This window comes from Miniopterus natalensis, chromosome 14 (assembly GCF_054644295.1).
Source record: "Miniopterus natalensis isolate mMinNat1 chromosome 14, mMinNat1.hap1, whole genome shotgun sequence".
Classification (NCBI taxonomy): Eukaryota; Metazoa; Chordata; class Mammalia; order Chiroptera; family Miniopteridae; genus Miniopterus; species Miniopterus natalensis.
The window spans coordinates 18,953,550-18,976,247 of NC_142094.1; the positions used below are offsets into that span (position 1 = coordinate 18,953,550).

The 22,698-nt window shown below is 40.5% G+C and overlaps 1 protein-coding gene across 5 annotated transcripts in view; it reads right to left on the reverse strand.

The window, feature by feature from the left end:
• Positions 1-22,698, reverse strand: part of KAT6B (lysine acetyltransferase 6B) — a 164,294-nt gene that overhangs the window by 17,851 nt on the left and 123,745 nt on the right. For all 5 annotated transcript variants that reach the window (XM_087824311.1, XM_087824310.1, XM_087824307.1 and 2 more), the window contains exons 12-13: positions 20,239-20,400; positions 16,774-16,867 (exon numbers count right to left, since the gene is read on the reverse strand). In XM_087824311.1, the coding sequence (XP_087680437.1) occupies positions 16,774-16,867; positions 20,239-20,400 (256 nt within the window). The remainder of the gene's footprint in view (positions 1-16,773; positions 16,868-20,238; positions 20,401-22,698) is intronic.

Consider the following 22,698-nt stretch of genomic DNA (forward strand, 5'->3'; position numbering starts at 1 on the left):
TCTCTTTTTTCTATCCTCTAGTCTAGCACAATGGTTCTCAACCCTGGCTGCACATCAGAGTCACCTAGGGGCTTTTAAAAACTGTATGTCTGTATCCCACCCAATCTCAATTCTTACCTATCTCAGGCCAGTCTGGGTTCAGATGTATTATGGGTTATATTAAGCAAAGGGTCTTGGGGACTATACGTTGGCCAGAATGTTAAATAGGGGTGCAACTTCTCCATTTCTAACCCACTTCTCCATTTCTGTCACCAAAGGGCTGTGGTGGTAGCAGTGGTGCCTAATGAGAGAGCCAAGTAGAAAGCCAATCTTGGGGGAAATGGAGATATCTAAGAGTTGAGGCTGGGGAGGAAATGGCCACTCAATAAACAGTGCTCTGTCTCATATATTTAAACATTTAATTAAGGAATATTTGTTTATGTATGGCATGTCACCACACCAGCAACGTCGTAGTCTGGTGTATTAGAGGAATATAATTTTTCTTTCTACAAAGATGACTGTGTATAAAATAGATTTGGTGTCTCAATTTTCGTGTTAGAAAATGAGGCACCTCTGACAAGCATTAAATGATCGTGGAATAAGAGATGTTACACTTTTTCAACAGCACTTATTCCCAAACTAAAATCATTTGGAAAAGGCAAGAATTTTTAAAAATATCTCTCCTTACATATATTCAGGAAGCAACCAAGATTCTTCATGAAGCCCATTGCCTATTACCGATCTAAGTAAAGCTCCGATTCGTCACTCAGAGACACTTCTACTGAGGCAATGAATGTAAAATACAAGTACCATGGCCTTCAAAGTGAAAGAAATTAGAAAAACAGGTCAGAATAATGCCCTCTTCTTTTTACCTTTTTTGATTTTCCACAGTTCAAACCACTTTTAAGTTCTGGAAAGCATTAGGAAAAACAAATTTACCAGAAAAAATTTAAGATGAAGTAATATGGCATTTTACAATTATTTCCTCTCTTATAAAATATTGGAGATTCAATCTGAAAAACTATTTCAAAAATAATCTAGTTCTTCCAAGTTGAAACCTGGATAAAATTTCACATTTAAGTTACAAAATTCTGGTAGTAAGAATTTACCATTAGAAAGTTGTAAGATTTTAAGCACATACTTCAAATAAAGCATCTGCTCCAAGCAATTAACTGGGTATTCTGATGACGTTTCACCTGTAAGACCATTCTCCTATTGCTAAAACATTACAACTAACCTTTTCTTTAAATAAACCACTAAAAGCAAAAACTGGAGTTTCTTTTGCCCACTTTTATAGGTCTGAGGTTCTGTAGGTGCAGCTGAGACAGTTCACTCTGTCTGTCATCGGGTCTAACCCACCCTGCAGGCTGAGCGGGAGCGCCGGCGTCAGCGCGGACACTGCCACCGCCCTCAGAACCGCGCTCTGGAAGACAGGACAATCAGGAGAGCAGCCTGCCTTTCTATTTACTTCCCCACAGCCCCTAAAATACAGTGTATGTGTGTGTGTGTGTGTGTACATGGATGAGCTATAATTTTCAAAACTAGGACAGAGTATGTTGAATTCCGATTCTGGGTGATGAGCTTTCACACAGCAGCACTGAAGAAAGAAAAAGGGGGAATTATAAATCTAAGATTCTTTTTTTCAAAGTACATTTCAAAAGGCAATTTGTCAGTCTTGGAGATAACTTTCTAAAATCAAAGAACAGCTCCATCACCCAATCTGATCAATCAACAATGTTGAAAATATAAGGTAGAGAAATCATCTCTAGCTGTCTTTAGGTCATCTAGACAAACAGTCCTATTCCACTTATCTGCAGAAACGAAAAACTTCTCTTTTTGCTTATTTTTTAATTTATTTCCCATAAGCTTTCAAGCAGGATTTAAGGTAAAAAGGCTCTCGCAGTAAATGGTGCTGACGAGCCCACTTTGACAGACATGCAACACACGTGCAGGCTGGGGTGAAGTGAGGTGTTCAATGCAGTGACTAGCTGGTTTGCCAGTGGAACTGGTGTCATGTAAGAACTTAGCCTTCAATCCTACAGCAATCTTAAAGTCCAAATTGGCTATAGTTAGATGTTAGCTGTTGGAAAAACATAATCATACAAAATACATCACTAGCAGTACTAAAAGATTTCACTTACTACCCTTTCGTAAGTGATATTGTACCGTTCTTGAAGCTCACTGTTTAGATAGGCTCCCTAATACTGGCAGTACTTAGAGCCGAGACTTCAGTAACAATACATTGATATTAGTATAGCATTTGTCACAATACACTAACATTATCCTTGTGAGCCTTCATACCGTGCGGTTGCTGTTTAATCAAAGGATGTGCATTCCACTTTCAAGGACTGGAATGGTTTAGTAGTAGAGTGCTCAACAGTTGAGGGCCTACCCTGTTGTAGGCACTTTTCTAGTTAGGCTGTATATATATACTCCATTTTCCAAATTTAATAAGAAAAAGGCTCTGGGAGTTTAATCTGTTAACTAGTATGCAACTGCTAAACACAAGAACCACAAACTACGTAAATAACAGGAACTCAAACAGACACGTTAACAGCTAAAGTTCATTTCTGAAGAATCAATTCAATATGCTACATGCAAGCAAGCAATCAATCACACCGCAATCAGCCTTTACAAATCAAAGTACAACGCAGACACTCATGGGGCATATACCACTCAGTGGAAGTGTGTGATTATGGATGAGCAGATTAAAACTGTAAATTATGTAACTGTCTCTTGTAATTACCCTGCTTGAGAACCAAAAGAAACTTCCTGTATAATTCTGCAGGAGAATGAAGGTCGAGATACAGAATCGCTTTTTAGTTGGTCCTAACCCTTCAACAGCTATTTAATTATGTGTGATGAGGTCAAAGAAAGTTTATGCCTAATTTATGAAAAGTTGGCAGGGGGCTATTTCAAAGTAATCCTCTGAAAAGCTCCGGATTATTAATGAAACCTGATGAGTTCTTTTCCACATCAAGAAAGATTTATCTAAATTATCTGGTAAAATAAACAATTTAAAACAAATTCACAGGCGTCATTCACTTTATTTCCTCTCTAGAAACACGCATTATGGTCTGCAAGTTTTTAATGGGTGCAACTGAAAAGCTGCGGGGGTAGAAGGCTGTCAGAGTCTTCCTGCATCTTCTGCTTTGGTAGGGAAAAAAATCTCATTAAGTTCCTTAAATTCATGGGGAAAAGCTCCAACCCTGGGCAAACCACAGGGCAGGACTTCTAATCTACGAACAGAGAATCATCTTCTTAAGAAGGAGCCTATTTTGCAATAAATAATCAGCAGAATCTCATTTCAGCACATTCCAAGACATTCTAGCCTTTTTCTTTCCCCTTCTTAAAATCTAACTTTTAGCATCTTTTCTGTAAGCACTGTTCCTAGTGCCTAAAGAGCTATTACAAATATTAGAACTGCTGAATATTCACATTCTAGGAAAAAGGAAGGGCAATTTCTTACACTTACAGTGTCTGCCCGTATTGCTTTCCCTCATTCTGGATGGATGGATGAATGGAAGGACAGAAGGAAGGGAGGGAGAGAGGGAAGAGAGAAATAGAAAACAAACAAGAAAAGTGACAATATTGCAGTGTTTTTTCTTTATCTCTTTGACCTCTTTGTTCCATATTTTCTCTTCAGTCCACCCTTATTCTACACGAACAATCCTTGTCTGAATCCTCTATTTTATCACCATTCTTAAACTGTGTTTCTCTAGGTTTAGGAGTGGACTCAGAATTCACAGGAACGCTATTCTCTAGCGGACTAGACTCAACACCAGGGAGGACAGGATTCTAGTAAATTTCAGTACGTTTCCTTCACATAAAATTGGTTCTGCAAAATCGATCTGGAGTTGATGTCAGTATATCAAATACCCATGTACTCACATTTGATCTTAAAGCAGTAAAGGTGTCTGAAGATGTCTGAGTGTGTGTGTAAATCACAAAGACAAGAGTTCTTTAAAGAGCACTCAGGTGGAACTGGGGGTCAATACAATGCCCACTGTGGTTGCTCTGTTCATCCCCAATGACAGCCAAGTGGCATTGAAGCTCTTCTCCCTCCCATCTGTGCCCTGAGGTGGGATCTTCCAGGCCCAAAGGTAAGGTCAGAGTGTAGATGTTGGGGTGGGGGGCATCTTTTGCGAATGAAAAGGTCCCTGCCTACCTCCCCACATTCCTGGAGGTGAAGGTGCCCATGAGAGGGTACAGGGAGCATTAACAGTGCTTTCCTTACCCCAACCTGCTTTCACAGAAAGGTCTCTAATCCCCAGAACCCACGAATATGTTACCTTATATAGGCAAAGGGACTTTGCAGATGTGGTTTAGGACTCAGAGATGGGAAGGTTATCCTGGATGATCCAGGTGGGCCCAAGGTAATCACAAGGGTCCTCCCAAGAGGAGGCAGTTGGGTCAGAGTCAGTAGCAGGGGATTTGACCATGGAAACAAGAAGATGGAGTGATAGAAAAAGGGGCCATGAGCCAAAGGATGCTGGCAGCCTCTAGGAGCTGAAAAACGCAAGGAAATAGATTCTCCCCTAGAGCCTCCAGAAGGAACCAGCCCTGCTGATCCACTTTAGAATTCTGATGTCCAGACTGTAAGAGATTAAATTTGTGTTGTTTTAATAAATAAACAAACAAATAATACAATGCCACCAATAAATGAAAAATGTTTTCCAGTTTTAAGAGTTACCAAAATCTAAGTTCTAAGTCTGATATCATAGGGCATGACCTCCCATTTGAAGACCATCATTTTGTTCAAAAACCAAAAATAAAACACATATACAGAAAACTACACTAAACAAATATATAGCTTAATGGATTATAAAGCAACTACCCTGCAACCATCACCCAGGATCAAGACAAAGAAGTTTGCCATCTACCTGCCCAAACCTTCCATTTGTCCCATTCCAAGCACCCCTCCTTTCCTCTCTCCCTCATAAATAACCACCATCCTGACTTTTTTCATCAGAATACCCCCAGGCACTATAGTCCGTATCTTTAAGGGTCGTTTAATCTACGGGTCCCCCTCTACTCTTTCTTTCCTCATAATTTATCTGTTGATGAACTGGGGCCATGTGACCTGTAGCGTTTCCACAGCCTGGAGTTTGCTGATTGCATATTCGCAATGCAATCTGTTCCTCTTTCCTCTGTGTTCCTGCAACACAGCAGCTGGATCCAGAGGCTTGATCAGACTCGGGTTGATCCTTTGGCAAGACCACAGGTGGTAGTATGTCTCTTCATCAGGAAGCACTTAATGTTGGGTGGCCCCCCTTTTTGCAATACTTGCTGCTATTGATGTTCAATATCTACATCCATTAATTCACTTGCAGAATTGCAAAATGGTGATGTTTTAATTCTATCATTTTAACCTCATTTGTTAGCTGGAATATCTTTATTAAGAAATGCTTCCCCTCATTTATTATCTGATTACCTAGTGGTCCAGTCCATACAGGAAAGGCAGGTTAAATGCTTCATTTACCAATTTTCATGGTAATGAATTGGTGCCTATCATCCTATAAATTTGTTTTTAAATATCATTATGAACATATGAGTTTAAACATTTGGTGAGTTTCAATCAACTGTAATTGCTATCTAATTACTATATTTATTGTCCAGTGGGAGCCTCTTCAAGTTGAACCGAGTCCTTTCGACAAGACCCTAACCATTTTTGCCTCTTTGCTGTCTAGTATGAAAAGAAGGAACACACCTTTTTACCCAACAAATTCTCTACCTCATTTTAAATGATGATTCAGTTTGCTCCCAAAAAGGGCATATGCAAATATATTGTGTAAAGTGAGATCCTACCTGCATTACATTTTCTCAAGATTTCAGCAATACTTTTTTCAACTTTCTACTGTATAAAGTTACTGTGTTAATTAAGAGCATAACAAAGTGATCACTGCCCAGCCTCTCTGTCCTAGGACAGTTCCCTGGTCCATGCCACCATCACATCTTATCGGAACATTGCAGTAACATTAGAACTGGTTTCCTAGTTCCAGTCTTGCATGCCCCCTACATAAATGTTTCCATAAATGTTAAGCTCTGGGACCTGGATTCCCCAGACTGCTGGTATACAAATCTTGACTCACTTCTTAACCTTTGATGGGCAAATTGTATAATGTCTATCTCTCAGTTTCTGCACCTCAAATGTTTATTATGAGAATTAAGTGAGTTACTACATATAAATCACTTTAGAATAGTACTTTGGCACTTAGTAAGTACACAATAAATATTAACCTGCTATTACTATCTTCCCCCCAAAACCAAAAAACCTTTCTATTATATAATCACACTGTATATTTTTTCCAGTATGGACAAATGGGGTTACATGTGTAACTGAATTACTTTTAGTCTACTCAACTATTTAAAGTACTTTATAAACATTAATTTAAAACAATTTTGTTGGAAAAGGAGCTCCTCTATGATGTTAATACAGAGCAGTACTCAATATAAATAATTATAAAACAGAGGCTTTTGATAAACATGCAAATGTAGCACTAATATTTGAGTAAAAATATGTTAACCACAAACCTATAGGGGAGAAAAAAGTCAGATTCCTAACTAGTATTTCCCTAACATAATTCTAAACAAACTAAAAAAAATCTTTTGCTTTACCCAAACAAATTAATATTTAAAAAATAGTACCTTACAACTAGAGGAAATTATAAATGTGCTGTTCAGAAATACCATCATGAGAGGAAGTTTCTATCTTAGAATATTCTGCTTCAAACATAATGTCTCTACAGTAAGTTGGGAAACATGTTTAAGGGGACTAGTTCCAAAACCAAGTATAGCACTAATTTCAACCAATCAGAAAACCTCTTTTTTTTCATGTTTTTATTTTTTGAGAGAGAGGAAGGGAGAGGGATAGAGAGAGCAACATGGATCGGCCGCCTCCTGCACACCCCCTACTGGACATCGAGCCCACAGCCAGGGCCTGGGCCCTGACCCGGAATTGAACTGTGATCTCAGTTCCGGGGGCGATGCTCAACCACTGAGCCACCCCAGCCGGGCAGAACAAAACCTTTCTTGATCTTGTTTTAATAATAGAAAAATGCTTCCTTTGCATATATCTAACCAGGAAGATGGAAGAGTTGGAAGCATCTCCTCCTCTGCACTGGCAGAGCCCCGGGAGTCCAGCTCGCACGCACCTCGCCTGGCTGCGACGACCCCTCTGTGTGTTTGACCATCCACTTCCCTGTGGGCAGGGACTGGATCATTTCTCCTCATGGTTTCATCCCCTAGGCTGATAGGGCACAGTCTATGTAAGTATGATAGGGATGATAAAGGAATAAATAAGTGAAAAAACAAAGAGAGAGGAGATCTGAGATCTGGCACCAATTCTGCCACAAGCTAGTTGGCATGACTGTGGTAGGTGTTGCCAGTGATACAAACCAGAGGACTGACTAGGTTTGGGCACTCATTTATTCATTTACTCTTTCACCAAACCTTTCCTGGGCACACCCACTATGTGCTTGGCACTGCTCAGGGCTTGGAGTGCAGCAGCAAACACCTGGCCCTCATGATGGCACTGCCAAGGTCCCATTTAACCATGAGGATCAGGTTTCCTCATACTCATTATATGAATGAACTTGTCCAGTAGTGGGTTTCAAAATGGCTCATTGTAAATTCTGGTCAATGTTAGAAACCCAAGCAGACAAAAGGTCTGTGGCGGGGGGAGTCCACCTGCATTCCAAAGCTGAAAAAATTCATAGCTATGCAAGGGAGAACGGGAGCTGCAGACTGTGTGTTTCAGTCACAATGTTTTCATTGAAGCAATGAATACAAACTATTCTATAACAGCTCTTATTTGCTCTTATTTATGACAAGCTTAGTTAAAAGAGAAGATACATAAATCGTTAGCTGCACTGCCTCATGTAACTCATTTCAATACATTCAGTAACAGTCAACCTCCGAATAAATCACTGAGAGCTCAATTTTCAACCTGATGTTATCTTTATATTAAAATATATTGTGCTTCAGCCCAGTGTAATAAAACAGTCATGACAAGGCTTTTAGTACAACATATTATAATGAGAAAATAAGGAAAAATAGCCATTTTCCTTATTATATTAAACTAGAATTCTATTAACATATATGTCATCATTAAACTTGATTACACAGGTCAAAACATGTCTTCCAATACCCAACAAAGTCCGATACAGCTGCCGGTCCTATCTTCCAACAAGCGTGGCGGTGGAGCTGGGGAAGGGGCTCCTGTCTTAGGAAAGGCTAGGAAGGACTCAGCACGTTTCAACAGCATAACTTATTACCCTTTAATGACTGCCTTGCTGCGCTCGCCCAGAGAGAAGAGCTGCTGGGAAAGCTATGCAAAGAGAGCTGCTTTCTTGACAGTTTCTTAAGACTAAAGTTAGAATTTCCTTCCAAAATAAATGCATGAGGAAATGAATTATCTGATAAAACTAAGGAAAAGGTAAGTGGCTCTTCAACCATGTGTATTAATGTGAATTCTGTCACAGCTCTCCTTTCTCTGCGGAGGTGTCTGGTAGATAATGACAATCTTCTTCCTGACTGCATCTTAAATGATCCTGGGTTGGAAGCTGCACTTGAGCAAAAATGCCAGACCTTAAAAAAAGGCAGGCACACTAACATCATTAGGAAGTGAGTAAACCACAGCTGATTATGTTCTAATAAAATAAAATTCTTTTTCCTAAGAATGACGTGAGAAGAGAAAGCGCATTAAGAAAGATCTTCCCATGGTAATTCATTTAACATTTGTTCAGCAAATAACCTACTAAGTACCAAGCTCTTCTGGGAAGTGAACCTGAAGCAGAGAACAAAGTCTCTACCCTAGGAAGCTCACTTTTTTTTTTTTAAAGATTTTTAAGTATTTCAATTTACAATTCTTTTTTTAATATATCTTTATTGATTTCAGAGAGAGGAAAGGAGAGGGAGAGAGAGAGCGAAACATCAATGATGAGAGAGTCATTGATCGAGCCCGCAACCCGGGCATGTGCTCTGACAGGGAATTGAACCCTGATCTCCTGGATCTTAGGTCGATGCTCAACCACTGAGCCACGCCCGGCCGGGCAGGAAACTCACTTTTGATGAAGGAGATGGGACAGTAAACAATAAATATATAAAGGGCATATGCCACTAAAAAGAGAAAACTATTAAATAAAAATTGCATAAGGAGATAAACATCACATGTCAAATTTATAGTTTCATTCAATTTGCTCAACTCCTCGCAGGGAGCCAGAGTGTTTCAGTCATGCAGTATGTCCCTAAGAGACACTGTCACAGTCCCTCAAAACCCACCTTTGATGCCTGGCTTATGGAGCTCGTAAGTGGGGGAAATATGTATCCTGCAGCCTACCCAAGAGGGAGTTTATGCCCTGTGTGAGCACTTTATGAGCTCTACTCCATCAGGGATAAGACAGAACTCGCATGTCTTGCTGGGGTAAAAGGATGAGGCTGCTGGGGTGACAGCCACCAGAGTTCTGGCCACCCTGGGGCTGAAGGAGCATAATCTAGGCCCACCTATGCCCATTCTTGAGTCACCACTGGAAGTGCAGCCGTAAGTCAACAGTGCAGGGATGCCCAGAGACTCTTGCCAGAGAAATGGGGTATCTCACCAGAGCCTGTCAGGCTGGGACCCAGCTCCTGGGGAGCATCTGCTTACCCTGATATTATAACCAACTTGCCCTCTGAGAGAAGCTAGTGATTCCTGCAGTCTTGGTTCCTTGGCGTTTACCAACAGGAAAAACATGGCTTGCTGGACCCAACCAATCCAATTCCTAAATTAAAACTCCTTCTTTCTATGGCAGACAGGCCAGTCAGTATCAAATATTTAAAAAATCAAAACAATTTTCAAGTAGGATAAAACCACTCTAAAACTCTTCTTAAAAAGTAATCTTGTTTTATTTAAATTGTGTTTTGAAAAGTTTATAGGTGGAAGATCCTTTAAAGTAGTGTATTGAAGGCAGGCTGTTGAAACAAAGTTGCTGGCTGGCCACCTGAACTACTGTGCAGTGTTATCCCTGTATTCGGATTTCATATACACCATCACCAGCCAGTAGCCAGCACCTAAGACGTGGGGGAAGAAGTTTTCTCTCTGAGACAGTGGACACAATTAGCCTCTCAACATCACATCCTTCCATAGAGATGAAGTATGTAGCCTTCCTTCTAATTCTGCTTGATGGACCTAAAGAGGCAGAGAAGGGGACAGGAAACCAGGGAGAAGATGCTTTCTCTTCCTAAGTGGTGCATCCTCAAGAAATCAGCCAAGGGCTATAAAGAGGCTAACGGAAAGACATTACATTAATCATCAGAACCAGAACAGGGAAAGAATGAAGAAAATTATACCAGTTACTTCTCACTGATGAAGGAACTAGGATATTAAATTGTACCCAGAAGCATTTTTCCTTAAAACTTTGTATCTTATTTTTCTTAAATCCAGTTGCACATGCACACCTGAGTCATTTTTAACACCTCACTGACCGGCTATTTTGAGCCAGAACTCGCCTATGCAGCTGACTACTGTTCCGTTGTGACCAGTCAGCAAGGTGTTTAAAATTACTTAAATGAACGTAAGCAGACACGAGTTATCTTGTGACCAGTGAGGAAACACATGTATACTCGTGCTCGAAGAGAATAAATGGAAGGACACTGCTAACCACACTCAGGGCAGGACCAAATTCATAACTTGCAGGCACAAAACTGGGCCATCTGCACCCACCTAGCAGCAAACGCTAATTATAGACTCAGAGTTTAATCAGTATACAGACCTCATGAAAGCTGAGGTGAAACCCTCAACATATGAGATCACAGAAAATGCCTGCAAAGGGAATGTCCTGAAATGAGTGCCTAATTCCTTCAATTACTCCTACTTCCTCCAGGTACAGTTCTGCTCCATGAAGGACAACCCTGAGACACTATGAAATATATATATAAATATATTTTTACTGATTTCAGAGAGAAGAAGGGAAAGGGAGAGAGAGAGACAGAAACATCAGTGATGAGAGAGTCATTGATCGGCTGCCTCCTGGACGCCCCCTGCTGAGGATCGAACTCACAACCAGGCCTGTGCCCTGACTGGGAATCGAACTGCGATCTCCTGGATCCTAGGTCAATGATCAACCACTGAGCCACGCTGGCTGGGCACTGCACAATATTTTAATACTGAATTTTAAAAGCCAAGAATTTAAGCCACTTACAAACTTTCATGATTCATTTACAAATAATAGGCACTAATTTAAAAAATGCCTGAATGTACAGTTAACTGATATTTTATGTAACTGATAAGCTTGTCATTTGTAAACTAGTCACAAAAAACTAGAGTTGTGAGTTTGTAGACTTTTGGAGTCAATCGCATTCTACCTTTTATAGCTCCCCCAAAATTAAGGCCAAAACAAAGAAGAAAAGGTTAATGTAAGAGTCAGAATTCATATAAATCTAGTTAGTAATGTTTGATCATTTCACATTAGGAAGGGGAATTTCATCAAACACCTTTCAGAATTTGTAATAACAACCCATGTGGATATCACTGGCTGTTTCTTTCTCCATCAGCGCTGCCCTCTCTTCTCTCTACCAACGTTCCAGTCTCTAGCTTAACAACAAAAATCACCAGACCTGGCTGCTGGAGCTTTTTGAATCCAATTCTTTAAATTCCACTTAAACCATAGCTCCTCCAATGCACACTGCTCACATCTTACCTTAACCTCCTTTTCTGAGGCCCTGAACACTGGCTGGGGGGCTCTTAGACAAGTTTCCCAATGTCTCTGCGCCTCCCCACTCGAGATGATTAACGTTAACCTGCCTCCTAGGGTCTTTGTGAGGATTGCGGAGGTTAATGTGTATAATTCAGGTGACCAGTGCCGGACACAGCAGGCGCTGCAGGACCATCAGCAGTGGCCATGACTGCTATTGAAATGCCGACCTCTTTTACCTTCCCAGACAGCTCTCCCCTGACTCTCTCCCTACTTCTGGGCCCTTTCCAACTTCCCTGGTGACTTCCTCCTCCTGTTACCCCTTAAATGCTGGAATTCCAAGCACTCCAGCCTCGCTGCATGCCCATGACTCCAATAGCTCCCTCTAAATCACACCCCTGCTGAGCTCTGAACTCCACTGAAAGCTGCAGGGCGGGGGAGGAGTCCAAAATCACAGTAAAGGCTACAGGGCCAAGGCTGGCTCACTACCCTTCCAAGCTCAGCTCCTTCCTTCATTCACCCAGCACTCCCTGAGCGCCAGGCAGCGTCCTCCCCGCTGCACGGCAGGAAAACACCTGCCTCGTTTCCATGCACTGTTACCACCACTGCCCTGGGTCAGCCTTCACAGACTCTTGCTTCTTTAAATTCAATTTCTTTTTAGTTACAGCAAAAAGTATGAATAAGAAGAAAATAAAAATTGCCCCTAATTCTAGTTCTAGAGATAATCTGGAAATGTATTTCCTTCCTTTCTTTGCATATACTTTTCACATAATTGAGAACATATTATACATGCAATTTTGAAAGCCACTCATTTATCATAAGCATTTTCCTGTTTTATTAAAAATTCTTCAGAATGTAACTCTTAATGGCTAATAATATTACATTATATGAAGATGCCATAATTTTCTCTTACCTTTGAATACTGAGGCTCAGGCTTTTCTTAAATTGTAAATGATGACACTGAAGGATAAACATTAACTCTGAGTGACAGGACTTGGGGTTTCATTTTCTCTTGGTATTGTAGCCATATCTATCTAACTTTCTACTATGAGCTTATATTGCTATAACTGGGGGAGGGGAGGAAGGAAAGTCCACTATTTAAGAAATAAAAATGCAAAACAGCGTTGTTATATTAAGTATGATTACTGATTAAAGTATGTTGTTTCCTTAGAATAAATTTCTTTCACAAATAAGTGTTAAGTGTTTTTGATATACACTGTCGGAGTTCTAGAAAATGTCTACCACTTTATACTTTCTCCAGTATAACAGTGCGCATCTCCATCAACTTGGTTAGACTTGGGGTAAATTTTAAAGTCTTTGCTAATTTGGTAGGCAAAAAATTATAATCTTGCAGTTATTTGAATTTGCATTTTTAAATCACCAATGACGAGTTAGCAATTCTGGAACCACTTAATGTGTATTTTAGGGTTGAGCATATACGTAAATATACTATGGATAATAGAAGCTGGGTTTCCCACTATCTGAGAAGATCGTACAAATATGGACACATGGAAGGATACAATAAAACCCTGCGGTGGTGGTGTTAGTCTGGGATGCAGCGTTATAATACAGTATGAACTTATGATAGGTGTGTATGCATGTGTGTATATGTACATGTGGAAGTACACACGTGTGCAGGTGCACACACACCCTCATTCTTCCCTAGTTCTGTCCCCTAAGAAGGCCTAGAAGCAGTGACTTGCCCACAGCAATAAGCACATTTAAATGCCCAGATCTCGCTGCGATGCACTGAGGACACAGCATCACGTTTGTGGCATTCCTGCCAAAAAATGTATAATTTGAATCTAATTATGGAAATATCAAACAAGCCCAAATTAGGGGACATTGTAAAAAATAAGTCAAGGTAACAACATCAAGGTAAAAAAAACACACAAAAAAACCCCACCACAACAAAATCCATCCAAAAATGGCTGACTTGCTATTCCAGACTATTAAAGAGACTTAATAATTGATAACTAAATTCAACATGTGATCCTAGGTGGGGAAACCTTTTCTTTCCTTCAAAAGGCATCCATAAAAAATGGCAAATTTGAAATTCAAATAAGATTAGATAATAGTGCTGAATCAACATTAATTCCTTGATTTTGATAATTTATGGTTATACATGATGGTATCTCTGTTTTTAGAAAAACACTAAAATATTTAGGGCTAACGATCCAACAGGTCTGCAATTTACTCTCAAATAATTCAGAAAAAGAATTGTGTATTTGTGTGTATACCTATTTGTTAAATGATATGGGGGATAGGGAAGGAGAGGGAGGGCAATTGAGAATAATAAAGCAGAAAGCAGATGTGATAAAATGTTAACATCTGAGAAATCTGGCTGGAGAGTATATGGGAATTCTTGGTACTATTTTTGTAACTTTTCTCTAAGTCTGAACTTATTTCAAAATTAAAGGAAAAACAGTGAGCTGGAGAGGGCATTGCTGTGCAGCTCTGGCAGGGAACACCCTGGCAGCCCAACACCCAGCAGCACCTGGGGGAAAGCGCAGCTACTCACCTTGGGAGGCTCCGAAACAGGAACCGCAAGTTTGGTGGGAAGGAGGCTTCTTGGCGGGGATGAAGACTGGGGCGTGCGTATGTGTGCATGCATGCCTGTGTGTGCGTGAAGACAGACATGGGAGGAGTTAAAACTTTTCTGACTGACAAAGAGAGGGACTCTCAGAATCCAGGAGAAAGGTGCAGTATCAGTGTCAGCCCACGAGAGTCAAGCCTTCCTCTACCCACTTAAGTTCTGGGCAGAGTCCAGAAACCCATGAAATGGTTTGAGCAGGCTGGGAGTTGGTGCCCTTTAGTCACTCTGGCCAAGTTCTGCAAAATGACCTCCTGCAGATCCCTGCCCTGACAAATCCCAGTGTGCAAGGGGGCAAGTAGTTTCAGCTTCCTGAACTAGAAGTTGCTATAAACAAAATAAATATTTTTCCTGCCTTACAACTTTTACTGAATTACTGAAAACACATCCCCTGACCAAAGACCCTCAGGCTCATGTACAAAATAGAAATAAAATAAATATAACCATTAAAAGGTCCCTTAACAGCAGATTTTAGAAAACCCGTAATCCTGGTTAATCTGTTTGGCCCTGAGTTCTGAACTGTGAGGTTGACAAGGGTCATGAGAGGTCATGGGGTTTGGCTTCTCCTTCTGCAAAAGGCTGGATCTAAATTGTTCCAGAAAGATATTTATCTACTATTTTAAGTAACTCCGCAGAAGGAGATGCCATCAATTTTTTCAGCAGCCTACTCTTATCTTCTTTAAAACCTTAGTAGCCAAGGAATTTTTTTGTTTTAAATGAAATTTCTATTGGCTTTTACACCACTTCCAATTTTCTCTGAATGTCATACAATTCTCCCCCTGATCTCCTCTTCTCTGAAGGAATAACACCAGTCCTCCTTCAACATCATTCAAGTCATTCACCACACTCCTTAACCCACGAGGGTACAGGACAGAGAAAATGTAAAAGTACACCGTCGGCACCGCACTGCTTGCACACAGCCTGACGGATGGCATCCATCGGGGCGGCCCTGAACCCAGAAAGGTTCTCCTGTGCTTCACAGTTCCTTTACAAACCCAGGGCAGGCTCCAACACGGCTGTCACGAAACTGGCTGAGAGAGACCTAGCAGTGGAACGGAAAGCCTTTGCCCCTGGGCTGTTCCCTTAGGGAGAAGGCCTCAATACCAGACCATGCTGTACAAATTAGATGCTACTGTATCTGGAAATGTGCATTTAACCTGGTGAGTCCCAGTCCCTTGTTAACTTCAGGCAGAAAATTAGTGTGGGCAGTGACCATTATCCCTTGGAACTTCAATTTGAATCGACAAAAACAATGCGGACTGTTGAGTACCCTGTCCTACTGAGTACAAAGAAGGCGCTCGGAGGGGTCTGCAATAAATCGGAAGGATGACACACCAGTCCTTAGGCGAAAGGGTGAACTGAGTGTAAGTGCCACACTGCAGAGGTACGGGGCCGGGAAGGGAAAGCCATGACACTCCAGGGGGGTGGACAAGAAGAGGCTCTTGAGCTGGAAGCGACTGGGGTAATGAGCAGTAACTAGAAATGTTATCCAAAACTGAAGAGGGAAGCAATAAAAAATACTTCAAAAAGTATCTTTCAATCACACCAATCAGTTCAAAACTGCTACCGTTACCTTACACTCAGAATTTAGTATTTAATTCTAATAACAGAGATGTAGACTCAACCTGTTTCTTCATGGTTTTCCGTGAGCACATTTATTTACACTGGTTTTTGCATTTGATGTAAAAAGACACACAATTTCCTGAAATTTTCTTCTTTCAGTTCAAAATCAAATGAAGTACAGTCTGGTAAAGCAGCAGCACACAGTTCCTAGTGACAGGTTTTCACACTGTCAGAAATCGTGTTATCTGGATATTTTGAATCAATTCCCCAAGTGCTGCCTTCACGCTCATTTACACACCCAATGTAACAGAGGAGAAAAGCACTACCATTTTCTTACACGGCCTGTGCACACTTTTATATATACTACTGCAGTTTTAACTGAGGAGACTCAGCAGATACGAATGTGTATGAAAAGTATTTCTTGGGCAACCTCTAGATACGAACATTGTAATAATTTCCATAATAGAAAAGAGAAGTGAACAAAACAGGACAGTTATTTCTACTAGAGAGGCTCAAAAAACAGGCTACCTCAAGAATTGTTTTTCAGGAGAGAAATAAATATTCCTTCCCTGCTCTGTACTGTACAAGATTATAGGCAAAATTTCAGAAAGCTGAAAATCCTTTTAAATAACACTTTCTTCAGCTTTAATAGCAAATAATTGCCTCTTTTGGTGCTAATGAGCATGAACACCATGGGACGGAATGCAGTTCTGCCGGTTCACTCAGGGTAATGGCTCTGGGAGCCGGTGGCACTGCTGAGATCTAGTCTCCATTTCCTGGAGCACAATAAGTGAGCAGCAGTAAACTTTTCACTTGAGGAAGATTTTCTAACCTATGTAAATATAAATAGGAAACCCAGTATCTATTGATAAACACAACAAAGGTGAAACAAAGTTTTATGTTACTCTTTCCTTTAACAGCCACAGGCTCGTTGGATCATGGAAGTAAAGAAAGCACTTCACTTACTGAAATCAATGAGAAACCGTCCAAATCCTTGCCTTTGGTGCTGGGGCATGATCATTATGCAGGAGACATTATACTTCTGCTGGCACAGCTTTTCCTGCGGAGGGAGAAACAGATCAAGTACGTCAGAGCTCTGCTCAGGGGCAAGTCCCTGCACCTGCCGCGTCCCTGCACAACAGTCCACGAAGGCGAGCCAAAGTGTTGGGGAGGGTCAAGCAGAATCACCCCACTGCTGAACAATCAAGCCGTCAGCTACCGACAAACCATCGACTCCAGGCCTGCCTCTCAATTAGGTCTTTATTCTCGGAAGCCAGTGGCATAAAATACAAATAAAGAATCCAAGAAATATGAGCCAAATGAAACAACACAGACAGTAAGGGAGAAATGCTTTCCTTGCTCAAAACAACTTGGGAGAAGGGGGAAAAATAATTCAGTCACTACCCAGCACAGTGAGGACTTTGCCGGCCACCTTGCTAGATATGTCTTCTGCCTTGGAGCAAATGCCCCAGTGAAGCTACAATACTATGTGTGTGGGTAGATTTGCACAAATACATCTCTCCTTTGAATAAAAAGTCGAAGTAAAAAGCTAGAGAAATAATAAATCTGCACTTCAAACCAGGAACACAAAACAAAAGAGACAACAGCAACAAGAAACCCCAAAGCCTCCAAGCAAAAGCGAGGTCCAGATATTACCAACAGCCTGAAACCAAGAGGAATACTGGGAAGACGGTATGCTTATAGCTAAGGAAGAATTTGCAGTCTTCATGGAATGTGGCATCGCAGCAGCAATATTTTATGCAGAGAACACAGAAGCTGCCAAAAGCTACACAGAGAAGATCTGGAAAAGGCTTTTGAGGTTGTGAATGCTCTGGCCAAATATAAACCACAAATAAAATCGACCACAAATGGCACTAACCACATCAAAGAATTACTTTGGGACACCCAGATCTTTAATGAACCTATTTGAAAGATCACAGGAAATGGCTGTGGAAAAAACCCTACAGGGCAGAATTAAAGATTTCTTTGTGAAAAAGATGTGCTTCAACTTTTGCACATTTGTAGCTGTCTGTGTGTCTAATAAATGGGGAGGAAGAAATAGTATGTGTCAGTTTTCCTAAGAAGCAGCACTGTCCATCACTGAATGTAACATCAATGGCAAAGGTTCAAATAATTAGTCTGTTTCACAAAGTTAGGCAACTGGGTCCTCTTATCTAAAAAGGGATGTGCCCTGGGTTAAAAGGATCCATCCCTGATGCCATTCTTCTCTTGATGCTAAAGTCCCTTCCTGTTCCTAGGAGACTTCTTGAAATCCAAGAATGATCCCCCTACCTCAACACACGCTATTACAGCTAAATCCTAATCTTTGGATAAAATAACTCCTTCCTTCCTTCCTTCCTTCCTTCCTTCCTTCCTTCCTTCCTTCCTTCCTTCCTTCCTTCCTTCCTTCCTCCCTCCCTCCCTCCCTCCCTCCCTCCCTCCCTCCCTCCCTCCCATTTAGAGCAATCTACTGTGTGCTTTGAAAATCATATGCATGTCATAATATAGGCTGAATTTTTCTAGGTCATCTTGGCCATTCTCTTGCTATGACCTCTAGAATTTGGTTTAAGTATAACTCCAAAGGGCCACAGTCCTTCACATTCCAATTGATACATCAGAATATGGTTTGATTCGTATCTAGTCTTTTAACATGGTTATTTTTTAGATGAATTTTTGTTTCACTACGCTGCTGAAGAATACCAGTATTCTGAGTATGGTAAGAAATGACAGTAGTTGCTGCTATACTATAAAAGAAACTGTGACAAAATGAGAAAAGTTTAGTTCTCATTTTAGTTTGTTCTGGGTAAAACATGGGCCCCCTAGGAGGAAGAGGCAGAGACTCAAATGACGAGAGTCACCATCAACTGTAGATCCAGACACCAGTCCGAGACAAGGCAGGACAGCGACAGCAGGCACCATTAAGCATCTATGTTTAACCTCATATATATCTAAAGAACACCATGTTCTATAGGAAGGACAGTCATCACTACTATTCTTTTTAACTTTTCAGAGAGGAAGATCTTTCAATACCTATAGAAAAGGTAAGATGTTTTATAAATTATATAAGTAGATTTTCTATTTAAAGTTCTGTGTTGATTCTCCGTCATCTTTTGAATCTGTAATGTACAAATTAACTTTCTTCTCTTTCAGTTTAGAGCGTTACCAAATATGTGGATTAACACATCGAGGCAGTGTCCCATGAGTGCTGTCACTGACTTGTATTTTTGTTTATGGTCTTTGGGTTGATTTTTAAAAAAAATATATCTTTATTGATTTCAGAGAGAGAAAAAGAGAGGGAGAAAGAGAGAAACATCAATGATGAGAGAGTCATTGATGGGCTGCCTCCTGCACGCCCCCGACTGGGGATCAAGCCCGCAACCCGGGCATCGAGCCCTGATCACCTGGATCCTAGGTCAACGCTCAACCACTGAGCCACGCCCGGCCGGGCTGGGTTGATTCTTAATTTTAGAAAAACTACAGTTTGTAAAGGATCTTCATATATATTCTATCTTTTGATCTTCCACGAAAATGACATTTCTATAAAGCATTCCATTTACATTACATAATAGTAGAGTCATTAAAATTCACTTATCACCTAATATGAAAAAATATATATCATAAAAAAATAAAACACAAGGTTTGCATCATTTACCTTCTGCCTGGAAGTCTCTTAATTACCATCCTGGCACATTAAACTGTTTCCTAGGTGCCTAAGAATAGTTAAGATCATTACCTGGTAAATAGCTCCCAACTCAGTTTTCCTTTACTGCATGTGAGTTGTTTCTCAGAAGCCTTTGAGCAGAAGAATGTGAGAAAATCGTTCTGAACCAGTGAGAAAGACAAAGGACATCCACTCAATACAGCAAGGGCTTCCCTATGTTAACAACTGGAGATACTTGGGCTTTCTAAAGGCGAGACCGCTTTAGATCTTAGAACAATAGCACAGAGAATAAGGGATGAAAGAGCAACACCAGTCATTTCATCGGCTTGATTGTCCAAATACCAATGTTCCGACTCACTGAGACACTGATGACCACCAAGGGAATGCAATGAGGAGAAATGAGAATTATCTCTTAAATGCTACATTAATTACAATGAAACCTTCATGCTGACAACACTCAGAAGGAAAGAAAATAAGCTTTAACATTCAGAAAATCAAAGGTGCTAGGTGGTCTGCAGGCAGCAATTATGACGTCACATGGATGCTGACAACCAAGACAGCAGGCAGGGCCGAGGTCCTTCACGCGTGTCCTAGGAGCTATGTTTATTGCTTTTTTTTTTTCAAATGAGCTCTGAACGAGAACCTGAGCTTTGCAGAAACATGTGTCACTTATTCAAATTATAGTGATAGAAAAAGCCCTGTTCAAAGAACTGGGCTCTAGCAAAAACATTCTGAAAAAGAAATGAGGGTCCTGCTGGCTCTTGTTTTACCTTAGAAAAGTATCCAACCAGGTGGCAGCCCTTTTCATCGTTTTTTGTGAGGACATAAAAGAGGAACGGCTCGACATCGTAGTACAACGTTTTGTGGTCCAGGAAGAGTTTGGCCAACAGGCAGAGGTTTTGGCAATAAATTTTGCTCATGTTCCCATCAACCTAGCAAAGAGAAGCAGACAACGTCATCTAACATAAAAACACCACTCAACATAAAATTGTTTCTTATATATGGTATTTGCAAAGTATATAGTTTTATTTCCAAATCCCAAACTGAGAGATTAAAGCACTCCATTAAACAAGTATAAAGTTAAACAGAAAATAGGAGTCACTTAGCCAATCAGATTTCCACTTTTTCTCTTAAATTAGAGTAAATTTAAGATAGCTTAAATTTCCCTTTAAGCTACCTGAAGAAAGGCCATGCCACTAACAAAGAAGTAATTTTTATTTGCAATTTATTACAAGTAAAAAATGATCAGGTATGTCCTCTCTGCTTCCACCAAGTAAACCTGAACTGACAGAATGTAAACAGGTCAAACTACTGCTCAAGTAAGTTAAACTTCACGTTGTTTACAAAAGGGCTTCACATACAAATAAAATAAACGAACTGTATTACTCTGACTCTTCAGAGGGAAGATCGGCAAACGAGGCTCCCATTTTGGTTTTACCCCAAGCACCATTTTAAATATAATTGGAAAAGATAAAATTCCTATGTTGGGAATACTTACAGAGAGAGTGAGATGAATTTCAACCTACATAAGTACCATGATTACAGTCTACTTCCCTTCAAAATAAAAGAATCAAGCTGTGATACTGATGGCTATAGACAGGAGGCTAAGCACAGATGCCAATTTCTTTGATCAAATGTAGTTACTTGTTGAAAACAGAAATCACAGCAGATTCAAGAAGAATTTCCCCAGCACTTTTCTTAGGGGAAATGGATATTTGCTAACCAGAGCTCTTTAACAATGAACTTGACTGTTCTTGAGTCTCCTGTGGACCATACAGGTTCTCATATTGCACAAATTATTTTTAGACTTCATATAACTATTTCCCTTGGATGAAACCTAGGTCCCACACATAGCAACATAATCAAATATGGGCAACGGGCAGAGAGGCTACAATTCTCTCTTTAATTAAAGAAAGTTTTTATGTACTTGGGAGTACAGTCCTTTTGGAAATGGTAGTACAGTACAAAAAGGGCAGACAGAGATGTATCTGTGAACCAGAGAAACAGAGATGGCAATGCCAAAGCAACCTTACCAGGTGTGGAAGGCCTAACATGCCCACTTTCAAGAGTGATAGAGAAGACAGGAAAGTAGTAATCTGATTATTCTTTATTTTATAAGATACTCAGAAACTGCTAAGAGAAATTCCTACATGCTGTACTCCAAGTACTAACTTAGATTCTAGAATAGGGACCCAGTCCTTATCCAATCCAATTTCTTCAATTATTTTTATGAATAAATTTCACAAATCTGCTTGACTTTTCTGCGTCTCACCTCTGTACAGTCCAAAAGCACCTGCCCTGAAATAGCAGACCATTCTTACCAGCCTAACAAGACCGGTTCCCATACCCTTAAGAAAACCCCCTGGATTTATGGAAGCTTCAGCCACACAGGCAGATTCAGGCTGATTTATTTATTACTTAAAAGCCAACAATGTGTTCTGTCCTCCGGAAACAATGAGATAGTGATTTCATTTTATTTTGGTTAAAAGAAAGGATCCAAGGTACCAAGTAAAGAGCCAACAGGCAAGTTGAACTCGTGACAGTAGTTAAGCTTCAACTGAGAACAGCTCTGCCGGGTAGCATCCCAAGACTAACAAGAAAGGTAAGTAACTTGCCTTTGGCTTTTCCTCTTATCCAGCTGTCCTCACAGAGTGTGATTTTGCCCCCCAGAGGACTGGGGTTATAGCTGGAGACATTTTTGGTTGTTACAACTGGAGGGGTGGTGGTCTTAGTGGTATTTAGTTGGTAGAGGCCAGGGATGCTGCTAAACATCCTATTATGCACAGGACAGCCCCTTGCGACAAAGAATATCCTGCTTGAAATGTGAACAGTGCCCAGGTAGAGAAACCCTGTGCCTACCTTTTAGTAAGAACTAACATCCAATCTTCCCAGCAACACTATCCTGCTTGCCAAAAGAGCGTGATATACTCTGGAAGAGGGGCTTTAAAAATTCATAAGACACAGCTGGAGTTCCCTGTGTTCTCTGATCAGTCTTGGGAAAAAGTAAAGGGCCCAAGCTTGTCTGAGAGGGGAAGCCTGATCCATGACAGAAACCCAAGACCCTCCCTATATTAAATGTAATGCAAGACATTATAGACCAAGACTAAAGAGAAATGTGGGCCAGAACAATACGTTTCAGTCTGAACAATTCAGAAAAAAAGAATCCTAAGTAAAACAGTATTTCAGAGAGAAAGTATCACATCTACTGAGCACTCACGAACGAAGAACAA